General features: G+C 58.5%; 1 protein-coding gene across 1 annotated transcript in view; it reads right to left on the bottom strand.

Moving 5' to 3' along the window:
* Positions 1-15,081, bottom strand: part of ARSG (arylsulfatase G) — a 20,768-nt gene extending 5,687 nt beyond the window's left edge. The window contains 9 exon segments of the mRNA XM_053960677.1: positions 1,108-1,228; positions 5,648-5,756; positions 8,954-9,034; positions 9,628-9,818; positions 12,424-12,561; positions 12,838-12,949; positions 13,029-13,076; positions 13,873-14,060; positions 14,373-15,081. Of these exon segments, the coding sequence (XP_053816652.1) occupies positions 1,108-1,228; positions 5,648-5,756; positions 8,954-9,034; positions 9,628-9,818; positions 12,424-12,561; positions 12,838-12,949; positions 13,029-13,076; positions 13,873-14,060; positions 14,373-14,575 (1,191 nt within the window). The 5' untranslated portion in view covers positions 14,576-15,081.
* Positions 15,082-21,918: the final 6,837 nt, after the last annotated feature.

Here is a 21,918-nt window from a genome sequence, read left to right on the forward strand (position 1 = left end):
TTTTTTTTTTTTTGTTGGTTCCGCAAAAATCTCGTGCGACTCCGAGACAAACGTGTGGTCATCCTGCTTGTCCTGCAAACTGTGGTTTTTGGGGTGAAAGGAGCTGCCAGCTTGGACAGAGCTGTGGGATTTGGGGTGGGCTGTCCCGATGGAATGTTGTCACCCTGGAGCTGGGAGAAGGGTTTGTTGTGTCTTGATCTGGTGCAATAAATAAACGGGCATAACCAGGTTTGAAGCCCTGGGAGCTGCCCCTCCCCACACTGATGCACCTTTTGGGATCAGAAAGGTGCTGTGCTGGGCACTGCAGGCTGCCACAAGCCAGAGCACCCCGGGCTGGCGTCCCTGGGATCACAGACACAGCTCTGAGGCACGCAGCACTTCCACCTCTGCTCCCAGCTTTGTGAATGAAGCACAAAACAATCTTCATTAACCCAAAGCCCTTTTGGGCCACTGAGTGTCCCTGCATGGCTGAGAAAATTCCATCATCCCATGGGGAGAGGCTCCGCCCAGGGGAGGACCCAAGCATTCCTACCTGGATACAATCTGAGGTTTGGAGCACCACAGCAGCCTTTGCTCACTGAATTCCCAGAGGAGCAGCTTTCTGCCCCACTGCATTCCCAGAGGAGCAGCTTTCTGCCCCACTGCATTCCCAGAGGGAGCCCAGGCCCATCTCCACCAGCCCTGCAGCTTCAGAGGAAAACTCCAGCCTTGTCCAGGATCCTGCTCCAGCAGAAGCACAGCTGGCACTGCAGGAGGGCTGAGCCCCCATGGAATGGCACTGCTGCCACCACCCTGACCCACAGCCTGCCAGGGCCTGCTCTGACTCTGGCAGTGGTTTGTTTTCTTGGTTTTTCTTTTTTTTTTTTTTTTTTTGTACTATTGCATTTGTATTTTTAAATTTTCCTGCTCCCATATCTGTGCCTGAGAGCCCCTTAATTTCAAAATAAGAATAATTTGGAGGGAGGGGGGTTCCATTTTCCATTTCAAGGAAGGCTCCTGCCTTCCTTAGCAGACACCTGTCTGTTCAAACCAAGACACCCACGTACCTGTTTTAGCTCAGGCACTGCTGTCGGGAGGCGGGTGGCACCAGGGGTGGCTCTGCCTTACCTTGTGCCCCACATCCGACCAGCCAAAGAGAACTGGGGACACATCCAAGCCATCAAAGCGCCTGTTTGGGGGCAGTGCTGCCCCAGCCAGGGCCACCAGCGTGGGGAAGATGTCCAGGATGCTGGGGAAAGAGGGGACAGTCATCAGAGCGAGCAGTGAGGATCCCTGGAGAGTCTCCCCAACCTCATTTGTGCCCCACATCCCTCCCAAGAGAGCTCCCAACAGCTGAAAAGGCTGAACCCAGCTCTGGCCCTGGCTTCACACCCCTGCCACAGCTTGGATTCAGTCAGGATGTGCCTCTCCCTGGGGCAGGGGCACGGAGAGCAGGGCACTGAAGCCCCTGGACAGGTCAGTCACCCTCTGCAGAAATGCCACCGCAGGGGTTTTTTCAGGCCAGTGCCAGCAGCTCCTGGCTCCCCAGGGAATGCGGAGTGGCTGTTTCAGGGCACAGCACGAGCTGCCAGGATGGAACAGGAGAGCCCCATCAGCCTCCCCAGTGCCAGCCCCAGCCTGTGCACGGCCTCAGCCACAGCAGAGCACCCGGGACTCACCTCAGGCCTTCCCAGAGCAGAGGGACACGGGGAAGGGGCAGGTGACCAAAGTCCCTCTGGCTCCCTGGGGATGCAGAGAGAGACAGTCCCTGCTTTGTCACCTGCTGCCTGTGCCCTGGGACCCTGACTGTCCCCACCTGGCACACCCTTGAGGTGTGAAGGAGCTGCAGATGGGGTGGGATGGGGATCACCCAGCCCTTCACAGCCTGGGCACAGGCTCCCCCTCTTCTGGCCATGTGTCCCAGAGGGGTCCAGGCTCGACTCCAGTGGGATGGAACATCCTGTTCACAGCCCCCATGTCCAATCCTCACCCTCCACATCCTGTGGGGCACAAGTTTCTGTCCCCCCAGTGCCACCAACAGCATCTCTCCCTCGCAGATGCAGTCACGAGGTGACCCCAGATCTCTAAAAGGAACCACCTGCACCAGGGTGTCCCGTGGGCCCAAGGGACAGTGGCCAAGTGACACATCACAGCACTGCCCTGGGGGACCAGGCTGTGGCACAGGAGCTGACAGCTGGCACTGCTGTCAGGACTCAACCCACACCCTTCTGGCTACAAAACCCCCCTGCCAGCACCTCGGGGGGCTTGGAAATTGGTACAGGAGGCAAAAGCACCAGGAACTGGGGTCGCCAGGGTGCTGCCCTGGTCCTGCCACTGTGACCGTGTCACCATGGTCCTGCCACCACCACGGTCCTGCCCCTGCCTGTCTCCTGCCCGGAGCGTGGTGGCAGCTGCGTGAGCAGAGAGAGGAAAGAGCCCTGGGCTTACCAGCCCCCGGTTCTCCCACTGAAGGAGTTTTCATTTAGCTGCTAAGAGACAGAGAGAACAAATAAGAACAAACACTGCTGTGAGCCAGGAGGCGCCCAAAAAAATCCTGGCTCTCCACTGCAACCCCTGCAGGCACCTTGCTGGGGGCAGAGCAGGACCCCCAAAACTGCAGCTCACCTGGGCAGCCTGCCCCTGGTGCCACGGGTGCCCAGCACCCCCAGGAGCCAGCTCCCACCCCAATGCACGTGGATGGTCCCAAGCAGCCCTGCCCCAGTGGATGGGACCTCTGGAAAGCAGCACTGGGCTGGGAGAACAACATGATTGAGGGCAGAGGTGGCTGAAGATTTCCCCAGCCATGGGCAGGAGTAACCCATGGAAAAAAGCATGAAAAATAGGATTTTGGTGAAAGTTGGCATCAAAGCCAAGGCACCAGTGGGCACATCCTGGCACCTGTGCTTGAGGGGAAGAAAAAGCCACACTGCCAGCCCTGCCCTGGCCAAGAGAGATTCAGCACATAAAGCCACTCCAGCATCTTGCTGCCACCTGGACACCAGGGAAAAGGGCCTGGCAGTGCCCAGGCACAGCAGCTCCTGCCTGTGGGACAATGGGCATGCTGAGCCTGGGCAGGACGGGCGGGGAGCGCTGCCCTGCCGTGCTGCTGAGCACCCCGGGCACCATGAGGCACAGGACACTGCCCTGCCTGGCGTGCAGGCAGCTCTCCCCACGCCCCAGCAGCTCAGAAACCTGCCCAGCCCCACGCTGCCAGCACAGCCAGGATGGTGCCATCTCTTCCTTCACCACCCTCCTGACCTACTTCTTCCATGCCCTACTTCGGGTTGGGGCAGGGAAGGGCAGGAGCACAGTGGGTGGCTCTGACAATTAAACATAATTAAGAAAAGCAGACGAGGCAGTTTTGTGCAGAGCCCAGCGTGCAGGTGCTGGTCTGTGGCGAGGCATCAGCGTTTCTGTGCTGGCTGCAGCTCCCTGGCCCCCGGGCACGCTCACCCTCGCTCACCCCTGCGCTCCCTGGCCAGGCAGCACACGGAGCCACGAGGTCCTGAGCAAGCAGCTGCAGCAGCCTCTGTGCCCCAGCCGGGTGTTTCCATAGCCCCAGGGGAAGAGGAGATCCCTGCAGATGGGTAAGGCCTTGCCCTGCCCAGCCCTGGCTCTTGCCGGGGATCCCACCTGGCCGAGGTCCCTCTGTGAGTGCACAGGGCTCCACGTTTCATTCCCTCCCCAGCTTCTCGGTCTTCCCCATCAGCTGGGGGTGTTTCAATGTCCCTGTGGCACATGCTGGTCTTTGGGGTCTGTCCCTGAGGGGACAGAGGCACAGAGAAAAGCCACCTGTCCTGTGAGCATCCCCACGTCCCTCTGTGTCCCTCCACATTCTCTGTCCCACCTCAGGCCACGGCTGGTGACTTTCCTGAGCATGACCCGTCGCTCACGGCCCCCAGGCTGGTTCTGTGCTGTCTCCCACAGAGGGGGTGCCCCTTCCTGATGCCAGAGCATCACCCTGCACAGCTGGGCATGGCCCCGTGGCAGTGCCAGGCTCTGCTGGGGGGGGACACCAGCTGAATGGGACTCCTGGGGAGCTACAGGGCCACTTCCCAAGCACCTGGAGTGCTGCACCTGCCTCTGCTGGATTTCTAGATTTCCAGCTGTCCAGCCTGCCAGACTGGAGCTGGGAAATGCAGGAGATAAGGTCTTTGAGGAGATAATCAGAATTCCTGGGCTTGGAGGCAGGGACAGGGGGATGGGATGGGCACTGATCCTGCACACGCTGCCCCAGCTGCCTGAGGGGCTGGCAGCCCTGCCCCATGGCCCATGGACTTGGAGGTGAAACCACGGGGTGCTACGTGCTCCTCACCCCCTCCACCAGACACCAGTGACTCAGCTTATGGCTCAAACCTTCCCTTGCCTGCAAAAATGCAGCTCCCAGAGCTGCCCTCGGGCTGTGGAACGAGTGAGTGTCTCCAGCTTATCTCACGGACCTTAGAAACACCCAACACTGCCCCAGGGCCCACCAGTCAGGACCTGCTTCCAGCAGCTGGGACACTCTTTCCCAACACCCAGCAACCCCTCAGCCCCACCACCCTGTGTGCCTCAGGGGTGAAAGGGGACAGGGCATCCCAATGCCCAGGAACCCCCCCAACCCTCCCAGCCTGACCCCCAGCACCATGGGAATCAATCAGGGATGAATGGGGACAGGACACCCCAACATCCAACAACCCCCCAGCCCCCCCAGCCCCCCAGCCTGACCCCAGCACTGTGGGGATCCATCAGGGGTGTAAGGGGACAGGACATCCCAATGCCCAGGAACCCCAAACCCTCCGGGCTGACCCCCAGCACCATGGGGATCCATCAGGGATGACTGGGGACAGGACATCCCAATGCCCAGGAACCCCCCAGCCCCCCCAGCCTGACCCCAGCACTGTGGGGATCCATCAGGGGTGTAAGGGGACAGGACATCCCAATGCCCAGGAACCCCAAACCCTCCAGGCTGACCCCAGCACCATGGGGATCCATCAGGGGTGTAAGGGGACAGGACATCCCAATGCCCAGGAACCCCCCCAGCCCCCCAGTCTGACCCCCAGCACCATGGGGATCCACCAGGGATGAACGGGGACATTCCCCCCGCTCTGCCCCAGGCTGTGCCCCGCACCCGCTGCCCAGGAGGGCTGTAAGGACAGGTGCAGGTTGCACATGAAGGGGCGCGAATGGTGCAGGGAGAGGGGCAGTGCAGACCCCCCGTGCCGCCCTCCCCAGCGAGGAGAGGCGCGGGGGCAGCAGCCCTTGCCCTGGCTGCCGCCGGATCCCGGCCCGGCCGCATCCTGCAGGGATTGCCAGCGCCACCTCTCCTCTCAACCGCACCCTCCTCCACATAAAGCCATTCACAGACCGCAAAGCCTGAGCCTGCTCCTTGCTGGGGAGAGAGAACATCGTCATCTTTTAATTATCGGGAGGCCCTTGGCCACCGCGGCCAGGAGCACACGAAGCCCGGTGGCTGCGAGCGCCAGCCCTCCAGCCTCACAAAAAGCCCTTTCAGCTCCTCTCAGCTGAAGCATTAAGTCTTGGGAGAGGACAAAAGTACAGTCTGGCACAAGGCAGGGGATAACCAGAGCAGGCAGCTGCTGCTGCCAAAATCCAGGTGATGACCTGGCAGTGTGGGGATGGGGGGTCCTGCCAAATGGGGCCACCCCGCTCCCCGAGGGGCTCTTACCTGAGGAGAGCGTGGCTCGTCCTCCTGGCAGGGACACGGCCAGGCCAGTACACCAGGGCTGGCACCCTGTGCCCTCCTTCCCAGGTTGTTTGCTTCGCTGAGCTCCCACCTGCAGGAGAACAGGGCAGTGCTCAGCATCCTGCTGATGCTGGGAAACCTCCTGAGCCCGGAGCCCCCCTGGGAAAGGAACTGTTCAGAGGCAGAGATGGTGTAAATTACCCCAAGGGAGAGTGGTTTCACTGAGCAAGGGAGAGGGAGAAGAGCCACAGGCGTTGTTCAAAGGGAAAGGGAAAAGAAAGGGTCTCAGCTGGGCACTGGTTTCTGTTTCTCTGCTCCAGTCCGTGATGAGAAATGCAGCAGCTGCCAGAGCCATTGCATTTCCATCCCCTTTTGATGCCAGGTGAGAGAATGGAGCAGGCAGGAAATGTAGGAATTTATTCCAGGGGCTTCTGTCCCCTGCAGGGCTCAGCACCAACAGCCCCCCCCCCCTCCCCGGGGGGGGTGATGGAAACCTGCCTCATTAAAAATACCATCCTGCTAATAACCCTCCTGCCAGTTAATGAACCTGATCCATCCTTTCCCTGGCAGCACCCAAAGCACTCTGCTCTGCCCTTGGATTTGAGATGCACGGGGGAGCTGCCCAGTCCCTTCCTCCACCTGGAGTGCTGAGCAGTGGGACTGGGGTGCTGAGCACCAAAATCGGGGTGCTGAGCCCCGAAATGGGAGCAGCAAGCATCAAAAGGGCTGGAAGGGGGTTGCAGAGCCTCTGCCTTGGCTGCAGCCCAAAGGGCCCCAGGCAGCTGGAGGGGGAAGGGGTTGGGAATGGGGCAAAGAGAAAATCCCAACCCGATTCACGAGCAAACTTCCCAGGAGCAGCCTTTGTGCGCTGCCTTTCAGTGTGCACATGGCAACGGCACTCGCCCCGAGCCATTTCCTCCGGGCACAGCCAAGAGAGCCCCTGAGCCGAGCCCGGCCCGGCCCGGCCTCTCCGGAGTCCCTGCCCGATGCCACCGGCTGATCCATCCCCCAGACAATGCTGCCGTGCCCGCAAGGACACGAATGGCACGGGTGCCACAAGGACTAGCCCAGGGGAAAGGTTTCTGACCCTGGCACGGACTGAGCACACCCCCAATCTCTCCCATTCCCCACCCAAAGTTTTGGTGTTTCCCCCAGACACCCCAGGAAACCACAGCAATTACAGCAATTAATATCAATCCCCATCTCTGCACATATATTAAAACACTCATCCTCCTGGATGCATTTGCAGGGTTTTTCCATGCATGGTCAGGGGGCTCTGGAAGGACATCAGACGGATATTTCCTGACCAAGCCACCCCAGCACCTCTGGCTGGTGAGGTCAGAGCAGCCTGGGAATGAGGTCACATTAACACTTTGGGAAGTAAACAGGGCTGAAACACCCAAACCCAACCAGGGAATTTTCTCCAGAGTGGGGATGATGCAGCCCTGCTGCTGTGGGGACTTTCCAGGCTTTCCAGGAAAGCTGAACTGTGCATTCCCGTGGCGGGATGAAAACCTTGGTCCCACCACACACACAGCAGGTCCTCAGCACAGGGACACCAGCTCTGGAACTTCCCCAACCTGCCTCAAAACATGCCCAGCATCACATCCCCAAAACGTTTTCCTCTCTCCCAGTATCCCCCCTTTGCTGGACTTTTGACCCCAGGGTGGGAGACGAGTTTTGGGGACTGTGGGAAGCACAGAGAGAGAGGCAGCACACACAGATATGCTGCTCTCTCCCAACTCCAGTGACCACCTGAAATCAGTGGAAAACAGCCCTGGAATTTAGGGTTGGAGCCTAAAACAAAAGATGGAGCTACAAGGAACATATAGAAACATGCAGAAACATGTTGGAAATGTATAGAAACATGTAGAAACATGCAGAAGCATACAGAAACATGTTGGAAACATACAGAAATGTGCTGAAAACATATAGAAACTTGTTGAAACATATAGAAACATGTTAGAAACATAAAGAAACATGTTAGAGACATATAGAAACATGTTAGAGACATATAGAAACATATAGGAGCATGTTAGAAATATATAGAAGCATGTAGGAACATAGAGGAATGTATAGGAACATAGAAACAAATAGAAACATATCGAGACATATAGAAACATATGGAAACACATGAAAACATACAGAAATAAATAGAGCCGGCAGCAGCCTGTCTTCCCCTGCCCTCCCACTCCTCGGGGGCTTTTCCCTGCCCGGGAACAACTCCCCCAGAGCATCCCAGCCCTGGCAGCCCCGGGCGGTGTGGGCAGTGCCAGCCCAGCCGGCAGCAGCCCGGGCCGGCTTTCCAAACATCCGTGCAGCCACCAGCCGAGGGATTTCCGAAGTCACCCTGGCAGGGCAGTGTTTACAGCCAGCTCGGAGCGCTCTGCCAGCCCGACCTCCTCCCCAGCCTCCCGGGCAGGCGGGAGCCGGAGCTCTGCGGGGCAGCGAGGGGCTGGGAAGGGGCCGTGTTTTGCTCGCCCTGTTCCCGAACGCCGCAGTTTCTGTACCAGCTGCTCCGGCTTGTGACCGTGGGTTGCTCAAGAGCAACAACCCGGGGCCGCCAGCGGGGTTTGTTTACTAGAAAATTAAGGTTACGATTCCATCCCGGGGCCAGGAGGAGGAAGGGCTCTGGGAATGGGACAGAGCCAGCGCTGTTTGCCCAGGGAATGGCCACGCTGCCGTGGCCGGGGTGTCAGGAAGCGAAGGATGAGCCTCACTGATGACCCCGGGCACGGGGAGCCGAGCCTGGCACGTTAACACCGCGTAATACAAGCAGAAGTGGGAAACGCCTGACTCATGAATGTTTCTGGCTGCCCCGGCCGAAATAAACCCACCAAGCAGATGGCTTGGCCGGAAAAGGAGGAAAGAGTGAAAGAAAACCCAAAAGAAAACAAAACAAAAACCCAACAAAACGGTGAAGAGAAAGAAAAGCACCGAGGTGCGGGGAGGGTGGTGGGTGCTCTGCTCTGGGTGGGATGGGGCTGGGGGCTGTGAGACCCCGATGGGGCAGAGAGCAACATCCCATCTCCAAACCAGCGCACTCACCCCCAGCTCCGGGGTAATGGGGACCCCAGCCCACCCCCCGCAGCAATTTTGGGGGAATTTGACTGTTTGAAAGAAAAAAAAAAAATAGCGCTGGGGTGTGTTCAAGCCCAGGGCAGCAGCCAGGGAAAGGCTGGGGTGGGTGGAATGCTGCCCGTGTCCCCTCGCTGGGCAGTGAAGGCTTTGTGGAGCAGCCCCCGCCGTGCCCCCGGGGACTGGAACCCCCCCACGCTGCCAGGTTACCTCGCTGCCTCTGCCAGGCACCCACGAATGGCCCTAGGCGTCCTGCCAGCTCACACTTCTGTGCCCAGGGGCCATTGTCACCTGCAAGAGAAAGAAATGTCCCCATGAGAGACACCAGGACCGCAGGGGACACCGCCACAGTGAGGGGGGGGACAAGGACAAGTGACCCTTCCATCCCTCTTTGCCAGCCCTGTGATGCCTCCCCACACGAGCAAGAGCAGCTGGTTGAAGGATTTTGGTTTTTAGCAGTTTGTTTGCAGGGGCTGGAGTGCAGCCAGGTCAGGGCAGGGGGGGGCACGGCGCCACCAGCTTTGGGTGTTAATGAGCGGCCGAGCGGTTCCTGTCATCAGGAGCACGACATCCTCATTAGGGAGGCTGCTCGGCGACAGAGAGCGGATTTGGGCTTCTTAAGGGCCGAGGATTTGTGGTTTAATTAGTCACGGCCCCACCACTTCAGCCCCGCAGCCGGAGCGGGGTGGCAGGGTGGGCACCACCCGGCTGAATGGCCACAGCAGCCTGGGACCCCCATCCCCACGCTGGGACCACTCCCCATCCACAGAGCAGTGGGAGCACCGCGGGCAGGGGACACCGAGGGCAGGGGACACCGAGGGCAGGGGACAAACACAGGTCCTGCCCCCACTCCAGCGTCACCTCAGCCCGTTTTCCTGCAGTACCTGTGAACCACAGGAGCGTGCTGCCCCTGCCGAGGCTGTCAGCGACCTCCTTTATCTGTCCCACCAGCGCATCCATCTCGCCCAGGGAGGCTCCGTAGATGCCCCTGCCCGGAGCAGGGGGCAGCGGGGGGGCCAGCGGGACGTGCATGTGGGCCAGGGCCAGGTAGAGGAAGAAGGGACGTCCGCTGTCACTGCACAGGGGACAGAGGGAGAGTGCTCAGCCTCCAGGGGAGGAGGTCATTGGGGTGGTGGCACTGCTGAGCCCGGCGACACAAACCAGTGGCCCTTCCACTCCTGCCGCTGCTCCTTCGGGGAAAAACACCCCACATACATCACCCAGCTCCAGGCACCCCTCTCCTTAGAGGGAAGAACCTTGGCTGAGCTGAGCCACTTCTCCCCTGCTCCTGCTTAAACCTCTCCCCGCTGTCCCCCTGTCTCCCCCTGTGCCCCATTTGGGGTGGATTTGCCCCTTCCTCCATCTCCAGCGGCCAAACACTCTCACACTGCTGCACCCACACACCTCCCTCCCCTCTCTCAGGGGTCCCATTTTGGCCCTTTGTCCCCCTCCCCAGCAGGTGCCGGGCCTCGTGGCGCTGTGGGCAGAGGATGTGGCACAGCAGGCCACCCACGGCAGCCCGGGCACGGCCTGGGCAGTGCCACCGGCCCCGCGGCACGTCCACCGCCGTGCGCTGCCCGCCCGCTCCTAGATCACCACAGGACACGTCCTGTTTGCTTGTTTACAGCTATATTTATCTGCTCCAACGAGGCCTGCTCTTCCTCAGGGACCTCGGAGGGGAAGGGTGGGATGGCCAGCGGCAAGGAGGGGCCGGATCCCAGGGACGTGTCCCGGCTGGCGCACGCGCCCGGCTCGGTCGCCCCATCGCTGCCTCCTGGAAGCTCCCGGGGCCCTTCCAGCATGTGTGCCGGCACTTCCTTCCTCTGCCCGCCGCCCACCTGGCGTGGAAAATGAGTGAGCCCCATCCTGCCCGGAGCTGCTGCATCCCCCACGGCGCTGGAGCCCCGCGAAGGGTTTCCTCAAAACCCCCGCTTGGACCTTCCTCAGAAACGATGGCTTTAAAAACACCCGACCCTTTCAGAGGACACCAGAAGAGCCTCAGCACCTGCTCCAGCAGGAAGCCAAGCCACGGACACCCCAAATCTGAACCGCGGGGCAACACCCATCTCCCCTGTGTCCCCCTGGCCCCCGCCCATCCCTGCAGGACGTGGGGGTCAGGAGAGCTCATGTGCCCCTTGCAAACTGCTGCTGTGAGACCTCTTCCCATGGGATGCCAGAGCCCCAGGAGCAGGGAAAGCTGCTTCCCCTGGCTCCAGCATCCAGATGGACTCGTGGCTGTGATGCTCAGCTGCACATCCCTCTCATTTGCCACAAAGACAGCTCGGAATTGTCCTGAAGATGAGGCAAACGTTTAATCAATAACTGAAGACAGCAGTCCCTGACTTTTGCTCCCACGCTCGCTTGTGCTCGAGCAGTGCCACGTCTCACTGTCACAAATTGCTCAACCTTGACTGGTTAAAAAAACACTGAGATGGCAAATCCGGTGTTCTTTTGTTGCCCTGTAATGAATGAGTCAGGCAGGGGAAAACTGGAATAAGCCATCAAAGGGAAGGGAAGAAAAGGCAGGCACCTGCTTAATCCTGTTCTCCGTGAACACAGATAACCCCAAAACACTTCTGGGAGTTTAAAGGTTTTTCCTATTAACCCAGAGCTTACACACTCGGTTTCACAGCCACAGAGCACCCTGGCAGCCTGGAGGGCTGGGGGTTTGGCAGGAGAAGGGGTTGCTGCTGCCCCACAGCCCAGAACCTGAGTACCCTCAGCATCCCAAACGTGGCCTAGCCCAATCCCAAACCCACGGCCAATCCTTGGTACCCAAAGGGACAAACTACAGGTCTCGTGCAACAAAACAGCGCCCAGTTTTATAAAGAGCCATTTTCCCATGTGCTGCTCCCTGCCCAGCCCTTCATTCACCTCTGTTACACAAACCTTACCCCAAGGACCCGCCTTCCCTGGGCCTGTGCTATCCCGGGGTGCAGGCAGGGGATGGGCTCAGACAGGGCTGCCCGGCAGCGCTTCCTCTCCTCACTCTGCAGGGAGGCATTTTGCAAAGTCACAGCTCGTAATCCGCCAGTAATGGGGATTAAAATTACACAACCCGTCAGCAGGGCTCGGGGGCCTCATTCCGAGGAGCCACTTTGCTCCTCGGGGACAAACACACCCGGGCACCTCCTGTGCCGTGAGGCTGGGGGAGGCAGATCCTGAAGCCCAGCGATCCCGGAGTGCTTTATCCTCAAAATGGATCCAATCTCACACGCAGGGCGTGTTCAAACACCTCTGGGTGCTGTTCTGGTCCCACCCTGAGCACCACTCAGTGCCTGTTGACAGCCCCTGCCAGCACCTCACACCCATGGAGGCACCTCCACCGCCCCACTGCCACCTCATCCACAGGGATGCAGGGATGGATGGACCATGGCAGCTTTGCCTCCCACCCATCCCCACCAGCCTTGACATCATGCACATCCCCCCCAGGAAGGAGGCACAGCCCCACGCACAGGCTTTGACTTTCCTCAGAAATTATGGTTTTAAAACCACCCGACCCTTTCAGAGGACACCAGAAGAGCCTCAGTGCCTCCTCCAGCAGGAAGCCAAGCCACGAACACCCCAAATCTGAACCACGGGGCAACACCCATCTCTCCTGGAGATGCAAAGGAGTCCTGCAGTGACCCAGGAGCTCTCCTAGCTAAGGGGACAGACGGGGGACAGTGGGTGGTGCTCACCTGGCCCTCTGGATGAAGCGCTCTGCCTCCTCCGCGTAGCGCCTGGCCAGGCTGCCCAGCTCCACGGGCTGCTGGACGATGGTGACGTTCTCGAAGAGAGGCAGGGCAACCTCTGTGTAACAGTCCTTCCTCGCCACCCTGCTGGGAAGAGCCACCCCAGGCTTGTCACCGGAGCAGGCACCGAGCCTGGCTGTTCTCCTGGCCTCCAGAAAGGCGAGGGAGGGAGAACAAAGGGAGCGGTGCCAATGTCCCCATGGCACTGGGACATGCCATGCAGGGGGAAACTGGCTGCAGAGAGCACGAGGGGAGGCGACCACAGCCAAGGGCAGCCCTCAGGGCTGGGCACACTGCTGCAAGCACCCACCTCCCCGTACCTGGCAGCGGTGTCCCGTACCTGGCAGCGGTGTCCCGTACCTGGCAGCGGTGCTGTGCCGCGGGCAGGGCGGGCAGGGCGGCACGTTGTAGCCAGGGCTGTCCGTGCAGCCCATGTCATGGCTGTAGGGGATCCCAAAGTAGTAGTCAAAGCCTGAGAGGCAAGCGAGGGGGTCAGCGGGGTCAAGGTGGCCCCGGGGCCCTCAGCCCGTCCCCACTGGCACGGCCCTTACCGCGGGAGTTGGGGTGATGGCGGCCGTGGTGTCCCAGGTGCCACTTGCCTGTGTGGAAGCCACAGAACATCATTTGAGAGGTGACACAGCTCTGGCCACCAGCAGCCCTCACCCACAAGGTGCCCGCAGCGCTGGGGGCTTTCATCAAGCTACAAGAAAGGTTCCTTGTTTGTGCTGGCTGCGATTCCAGAATGCTGTCTATTTTTGCAGAAAACCCAGAAAAAATGCATAAGGTATCTCATGCCTGTGCAAAGCGACTGGTTCCAGCCTTAAAAGGCTCTTTCATGTGTTTGTGTTCTGAGCAGACGGCTTCCTAACCCCTCCCTAAACCCAGCTTCATCCTCTGACCTCCGGCATGCGCTTGCTCCCACCGAACGCGCCGATCCAAGAGGGAGAACTGCAAAAACTGGGGGGGAATGGAGAAACAGAGGGATTTTCTGCCAGCACAACAGCAGGAGCTGCAGATGCAAAGGGATTGTGTGGGCTGAGGGGGACCCACAGTGACAGGAGGGTGCCCAAAGCCACCGGGCCAGCGGCACCGCCCGTGGTGTGGGATGCAGGATGGCAGAGCCGGTCCTGTTTGTTAAGGAACACCCAGCACATTCCTCGGGAGGTAAAGCAACGAGAGATTAAATGGAGAAGTCTGGATTTCCGGCAGCACCATTGAAAAGGGAGATTTTAAGCTTGGCATTGCAAAATCCAAGAGGGATGTGTGAAATCTCTCTCACGTGATCCTTCAGATTTCCCTTTCACTGCCAGCATTTCACCCAAGTACCTCCTCTGCGAGGGCACCTTTGTCACCCCCTGCCACCTCCCCAGCTGCCCCTGGCACTCTGGGCACTACCTATAGCCCCCGTGCTGTAGCCAGCCTCCCGCAGGACCTCGGCCAGGGTGGTCTCGTTGAGGGGGAGGCCCCCGAGCGAGGAGATGGCGAAGTTGTGGGTGACCCCGTTGCGCACCCCCAGGCGCCCCGTGAGCAGCGAGGCGCGGGACGGGGAGCACGTGGAGGCAGCTGAGTGGAAATCCACGAACCTGAAAAATGAAAAGAGCCTTCAAATCACAAGACCCCGTGTGCTCTGACACTGCCCTGTCCCTCCCTGCTCCCCTGGACACTCTCCCTTTTGCTCTGGGGATGAGGGTGAGGAGTGGCAGATGAAGGTTCCCAGCAGGGATGGATGGACCTGCACCCCAAGGTTCCAGGCTCTGGCTGCCCGCAACTTGCACCCAAACCCACACCAGCAAAATTCCCTCACCTGCCAGTCCTGCGGGGCTGAATTCCCCCGTGCTGCAGGACAGAGTAACCAGGGATGCAGGGTGAGGGCAGGGAAGGGGGACAGACATTACCTTGTTCCTTCGGCAGCCAACTGATCCAAACGCGGGGTCTCCTTCGTCTCTGCCCAGTTGGCGCCCAGATCCCCCCAGCCCACATCATCGGCCAGGATGACGATGAAGTTGGGCCGCCTGCTCACCACGCAGGGAGCCCAGAGTCCCAGCAGCACCAGGGTGAGCACCAGCACTGCCCATGGGGACAGGGGTGGGGTCCCCATGGTGCCACACGTTGCAGCACCGGCGGTCTCCCCCAAACTGCCCCTGCTGTGTCCCTGTGGATGCAGCTGAGCTTCCCACGGGCTCTGTCCCTTCCTCAGCTGGTCCCGTGGGGCCGGACGGGGGCTGGGGTCTGGGTTTGCTCCCTTGGCTGCCGACCGAGCTGCGACACCTCCTCCGTCTTTCACACCCAGGCACAGCCGATATTCCCGAAATCGGCGCCAGCAAAGGTGTTATTCTTAGAAGTCAAAAAAACACCCTTTGAAGTCACTGTCACCCTATTTATATCTTTCCTTCCTTCCTGGTAAATATCTAATTAGACACCAAACCGAAGCGGGATTTTCCCCTCCAGGAGCGGGTTCGATCTGCGGCAGCTCCTCTCCCCTCGCCGCAGCCAGAGGGATGTTTGTGTCCAAAAATGGCTCCTTCCCTGCAGGCTGAGCCCCTCGGCCCTGGGTGGAGAAGAAACTGCTGGGGCTCTGTCAGTCCATCCTTCACCTGCTTACAGCATCCCCTGTGCAAGGGAAAGAAAATAGTCAGGATGTGAGGAGTGCTCCTGCACCCCAGCCCGGGGCAAAACAGCTTCTCCAGACACCAGGGCTTTGCCTTTGAAGTTGTTCTGCTGCCTGGTTCACAATGACTCAACTGGAAAGGACTGGGAATATGGAGTGCCCCTTTCCTGCACCCACTGCTCAGGCTGGGATGGTTCCCCGTGCTCCTTCCATCCCATGCTCCTGCCATGCCCTGCTCCCTCCTGCTTGCCAAGGGCTTTCTCCCAAGAGTTGCAGGAGGCACAGCCTCACGAGGGGTTCATACAGGGCCCTGCCTTTGTTTGTGACAACTGACAAGTGTCTGAAGAGCCAGAGCAGGGAGCACAGCCCGGCTGCCGGAGGGAGCTGCCCCAGAGGTGAGGAGGCAGGAATCCATACAGACCCAGAAGGCAAAAACCCCCAGGAACAGTGAGGATTAAGCACATCCGGCTGCTTAGGGCAGGATTTGGCCTCCAGAGATGGAAAGGTTCAAGGACAAACCCTCCAAAGACCGATGGCAGAGACGGAGCTGTGGCAGAGCTCCACGGAGCAGATGGAGCTGTGGAATACGATGTCTTGGACACAAAGTTATGGCCAAAGAGGGATGAAGCTGCAGAGATGTGCCAAAATCCTGCTGGGTCCTGCACCAGGAGCTCTGCACTGGCTGTGGGGATCTGTGCCTGGGCTGGGGATGGCCAGGACCCAGCTGTCCCCAGCAGGCACCAGCAACCTTGGGGCAGGAACGTGGCATGAGGGATGCAGCTCCCACGGGATGGTCAACACAGCCAAGCAGGACAACACCCATTAACACAGAGAGGGAGAGCAGAGAAGGCAATACTGGGAAACAAAAGAGAAGAACAGGACAGGAGGAGGCAGGAGAGGGAATACGATGAGCCCCATCTGTAGGCCAAGCAGTTTGCAGCTTGCAAAGTAAATTATTCCCAGGTTTTGTTGTTCACATCTTTAAAAGCTTTGGGCTGTCACTTGGATCAGCAGCTCCTGGGCTGTCAGCAGAGCATTGCAGTGATCAGAGATGTGGCTCCATTCATAATTCATAGCCCAGAGTGTTAATTTATGAAGCCTGGAGGCTCTTGGTACATCAGCTAATGGGGGTGGGATGTGGTGGGTGGTGGGGCTGAGCCATGGGAGGGGGCTCAGCTCTGGGAGAGGCTGCTCAGCCCTGCCCCAGCAAAGTCCATGGGCTCAGGTCCTGCTCTGCACCCTCCTGCATCCCCACAGCTCCAATAATCCAGATTAGGTCTCTGGACATGTTTGATGGCAGCTAAATTGCCTTAACTTTCAAAACAAAAATTCCTTTGCAATTTCCTTGGATTTCTTCATGGATGGGGACTTGAAAGGAGCAGCTCTGCTTGGGTCCAACACCCCTTGCCCAGGGGCTGAGCCCAGCTGGGCCAAGGACAGCACAGAATTGAGCCATCAACTTCACAGTGGTCAGGGAGACCTCAGCCCATCCCAGCTCCATCCCAGTCCCTTCCCAGCTCCTTCCCAGCCCATCCCAGCCCCTTCCCAGCCCATCCCAGCTCCATCCCAGCCCCATCCAAGACCTATCCCAGCTCCATCCCAGCCCCATCCCAGCCCCATCCCAGCCCCATCCCAGCCCCTTCCCAGCCCATCCCAGCTCCTTCCCAGCCCCATCCCAGCCCCATCCCAGCCCCTTCCCAGCCCCATCCCAGCCCCTTCCCAGCCCCATCCCAGCTCCTTCCCAGCCCCATCCCAGCCCCTTCCCAGCTCCATCCCAGCTCCTTCCCAGCCCCATCCCACTCCCCTGTCTGGGACTCTCCAGAATGCAGCAGGATATCACCCTGTGCTAGACCTGGGGTTTGGGGAAAAACAAAGCACCAAAAGTTGAGCTGATCTCCTCAGGCAGGTGGTGTTCAGGCTTTCTGGGAAGACACACCACCTAATCCTGCCCTCTGGCACCTCTGCTGGCATCCAGCAGCTGCCGGCCCCTCCCAGGCTGAGCTGGTCCCTGTGCCAAATCCCAGCCTCTCCAAACACCCTCCCAGCAGCACCATCCCAGACCCAGTCCCGCTCCTGAGGGACCCCACAGTGTGCCCCAGGGACCCCCCAGCTGCACCTGCAGCCTCACAGAAACACCCAGCACACCTCAAAGCAGCCGAACCCACAAACCTCTGTCCCTTCCATTTACGCTGGGGAGGGATGCCAGGATGACACAGCTAACAAAAACAATCCAAACCATTTTCAAAGGACACTCTCTCCTCCCTAAATTACAGGGAAAGTCTTTCAGGGCTCAAATTCATGCATTAGCATCAGACAAAACTTCTTGATCCCTGATGCTCAGAGGCCGTTTGAAGGCGAGGTGGAACACAGCCCGTGGAATGTCCACATCCAGACCACATCCATGAGGGTGAGGCCATCCCTTGGCATCAACTCCTCTGCCCTCTGAGCCCTCTCTGACCCTTTGCAGCTCAAATTCCCAGTGAGCCCGGGCTGTGCACATCCCCCTGGAGGAGGTGGGAGCCCCCCTGGGATCCCCAGGACCTGCAGCACCTCTGCTCCCCTCCAGCTTTGCTGCAGCCAGACCCACCCAGAGCCGACCGACCAACTTTTAGCTCTTTTTTGCAAAAATCAGAGTGACTCAGGAGAGATTGCCCAGGCTGCCTGTGGCAGGAACACTGCAGCACCTCGCCCTGTGCCAAGCAGGAAATATTGCACAGGTGGCTCACAGCTGGGTGAGCACCTGGGAGGAATCACTCCAAGGCCTTGGGATGAGCGGCGTTGGCAGCGTGCTCCTCAGCTGGACAGGGCACACCTGGCGTCACAGCACGCACCTTGGACCAGGGGAGCCCTGAACAAATAAATAACCTGCCTGCTGCACGCCAGGCACGGCGGCTCACAGGAGCCTGGAGAAGTCCAAACCAGATAAACCAGTTTAGAAAAGCCCCAAAGCCTCTCCAAGCAGGACACCCCCGGGCTGGCCCCGGCGTACAGGAGGGGAGATGCCTCTCTGGGATGTCACCGCTGGCAGTGCCACCACAGAGGGGTCACCCACACTGTGCTGGCAGTATCTGTCATGTATTTATTACACATTAACCAGAAAGTTTACAAATCTTGGGGCCAGCATGATCATTTTCACATTTTTCACATTCTTTCACATTTTCACGCCTGCCTGGAGAGCAAAGCAGTGGCTGGAGCCCAGAAAAACCTGCCGCCCTTTGAAGCACACCCAGCTGTGCTGAGCTACCCCCCTGCCAGCTCCTGGGGCTCACAACCCGCCCGGGGGGTCCCAGCTCTGATCTCCAGCCCAAACCTACCCAGCAGCCCTGCTGAATGTCCCAGCAGGATCCCCATCCCAGCCACGAGGAGCAGGGAGAAAAGGACACAGCAAAGGATGAGAAATTCAAACTGGACTGGGTACCTGCTGTTATCCAGGACCACTCCAGGAGCTCCCAGTGTCACCCCGTGTGCCAGATGGGGTCAGGGAAACTGAGGCAGGCAAGCAGAAGTGATGGCTCAGCTGTGCTGACCCCACAGCTGCTGAGTGACATGGGATGGGGACATATCCCCATGGTGAGGCTCTTGGTGCTGACCCCACTGGAGGATGTCCAGCCACAGCCTGGAGGGGATGGATGGCAGGGCAGACACGCTTTTAGGGGGCAGAAAAAGAAATCTATGGTTTTTTTTGTAATTTAAGATTCCAGATATTTTGATTTGAACAGAGAATGGCAGCAGGTACCTGGTGAGGGGTCTGAAGGGCAGAGGGGCAGGAGCTCTGTGTCTGCCCCCTCGGGCCTCCCCAGTGCTGACATGTTTACCAGCAAAGCTCCATTCCCAGCACAACCGTCCTGACAATGCTCTGAACACAGTCAGGACTTCATTCCAGGAAAAAGGTTTTCTACTGGCATAGTTTATACTGGTTCTCCTCACAGAACAAGCAGCACCGACAAAAACATACTTCAGCAGATTTACCAGGATTTCTGCCAGCTCCTGGGACAGGAGAATGTTTTTCACCCATCTCACTGCTGGGTCTTTCAGAGAAAACATTTCACATGCCGAGCAGGGCTGGGCAAACCCCAGCAGAATAAATGAACTGGAAGTCCCTGAGCCGTCCAGGGGCCCGCGCTCCCCTGCTCTTCCCAGCCCGCCCTGTTTTCCAGCTCCTGGCTGATTTATGCCCACAGACAGGAGGCTTGCTCTGCTTCCCTGAGGATTACAGAGCCCTCAGACACAGCCCTGCTCCCGGGCTGCTGGAGCTCCTGGGATGATGGAGAGGCACGTCCCGGTGCCAGCGCTGCCAGGCACGGGATGGATCCACAATGGATGTGCCAGGGAAAAGGATCCCAGCGAGGCACAGCCAAGCCAAGCAGCAGGGAAATTCCCCCAAAGTGGGCAAACAGCATGGGGGAAAAAGGGTTTTACAGTGGGGCTGGGAAGCTCTGGGCTGGAGAGGCTGCAGCCACCACCCCTGTCCCCCCACAGGGCCCCTGCAGCCCCCTTGGCTCCCCAGAGCCTTATTGCTCTTGGAAAGCCCAAAGGAAAGGAATGGGAAGGTGAGGCAGAGACAGATGCAAAGTACTGACAAGAAATACCGAGGAGCAAATCGCTTTGGGTTTTTCATGCCAAAGATATTTGCATTCTTATTTCTGCCCTGGAGGCACAAACCTCTTTTGTTGTCCCACAACCACTTGCACTGTCGCTACGAGGAAGAATTTCAGCACGGGGAGGGTGACCCATTCCCAAGGAAAAGCTCGTATAACGGGATATTGGCTCTGCAGGGCCAGATAAGGGGCGGTCACCCTTTATCTGTACCCCTAAAAAGCAGGGCATGGGTAAAGGACACCCACCTCAAAGGCTCCCTCAGGGGAAGGGGTTTTCCTGTGGGACAGGGAGATAGGAGGCTCTCAAGGACACACAGGGTGCAGTCCCACGGCTGAGTACCCAGATTTCTGATGGATTTCTGATGGATTTCAGAAGGATTTCAGCTTGTTCAGGAGGGGACTGTGAGGAGTGGAGCTGCTGAAACCTCCCTGAGAGCACCCGCACTTGTTGGAGGCAGCAGCTTTTGGGCCAGCATTGCCAAGAGAAACCAGCAGCAGCTTTCCCAAAGTTCCTGAGCAAAAGCAACAATTTGCCTCATTTTGGGCAATCTGGAGAATTTTGTCCCAACTACTTGCTGCCCTTGGCTGTGTTGTCCCACCAGCAATCCCATTGTGACAAAGGAAGGGAAAAGCAGCAGAAGGGACTCTGGCCAAACCAAACACAGCAGCCCTTGCAGTGCAGGGACATTTTAACCTGGCTGCTTTTTCCAGGGGTACGAACCAGGATCAGCAGGCTCCACATTAACCCAGCACACTGTGGTGGGCTCCTGGGCAGGTCCCAGGAGGGCAGGTGAGGAGAGGTGAGGTCACCCACCCACTCTGACCCCTCTGCTGTTCCCTGCACGCAGAAGTCAGTGGCCCACAGGGCACAAGGAATGGTGCAAGACTCCAAATCCTCCTGGCAGCATCCATCTGTGCCCAGCACACGGAGAGCAGGAGCAGGATGCAGCAGCAGCATCGAGCTGAGGCTGCCAGAGCTCCAAGAGAGTTTGCACAATGCTCCCAAGGACAGTGTGGGATTTTTGGGGTGTCTGTGCAGGGCCAGGGGTTGGACTCAATGTTCCCTGTGGGTCCCTCCCAGCTCAGGATGTTCTGTGATTTTAGGATGACTGAACAGCTGTTCCCTCCCTCCCCATCCCTCTAAGTGGCGAGCTGGTCTCTCCTGCTTTGCTTGACTCACAAATCCCTACTTTTTAAGCTTCCTACATAAAGGACGTGTTTTCCCTTAAAAATCCAACTAAGGAGTTGGTTTTCCCTAGAAATGCAACCAATGGAAATGTTTTCCCCTTATAATTCAACCAAGGGACATGTTTTTCCCTAAAAATGCAACAAAAGAGCATGTTTTTCCCTAAAAGTTGAGCTAAAGGAGATGATTTCCCCCAAAAAAATACAGGCAAGGGAGATGTTTCCCCCAAAAATACAACTAAGAGAGACAATTCCCCCTAAAAATTTAACTGACGGAGATGTTTTTCCTTAGGAATGCAACTAAAGGAAATGTATTCCATAAAGATACAACTAAGAGACGGGTTTTCCCTAAAAAAAAAAAAAAAAATAGCAACAAAGCAACAAAGGGAGATGTTTTCCTCTAAAAATACAACCACTAGAGATGATTCCCCCTAAAAATTCAAGCAAGGAAAATGTTTGCCCTAAAAATGCAACCAAGGAGGATGTTTACCCCTAAAATTGCAACAAAACGAGATTTTCCCTAAAGGAAAGGAGGCTTTCCCTAAAGATACAACTAAAGGAAGCATCTCCTAAAAATACAACCAAGAGCGACGTTTTTTTCCCCTAGAAATGCAACTAAAGGAGAGGTTTTGTCCCTAAAAAACACAAGTAAGGGGCATATTTCCCCTAACACCGCATCGTGCGCAGCACCCAAAGCTCGCAGGGGACAAGCACCGGCGGGGGGGCTCCGCCATGTGCTCCCCGCATCCCACCCGCACCCCGGGGATGCTCCGCACCCCGCATCGCGGCGATGCCCCGGACCCCGCTCCGGGCACCTGCCGGAGCGCCCCGTGCGGGGTTTGTGCGGCCCGGGGGCTGCGGGACCCCGGGGGCTGCGGGACCCCGCGGGGCCGCCCCGCTGCACCGCCCCTCCCGCACACGCGGTGCCGCCGCTGGGCGAGCCGGGCCCGGCGCCGCGCACATGGGCGCTGCGGAGCCGCCGGCGGAGACCGGCTGCAGCCGGTATAAAAGGGCTGCGAGCGAGCACCGAGCAGCAGCAGCCGCCGCCGC

This window comes from Vidua chalybeata, chromosome 19, assembly GCF_026979565.1.
Source record: "Vidua chalybeata isolate OUT-0048 chromosome 19, bVidCha1 merged haplotype, whole genome shotgun sequence".
NCBI classification, from domain to species: Eukaryota; Metazoa; Chordata; class Aves; order Passeriformes; family Viduidae; genus Vidua; species Vidua chalybeata.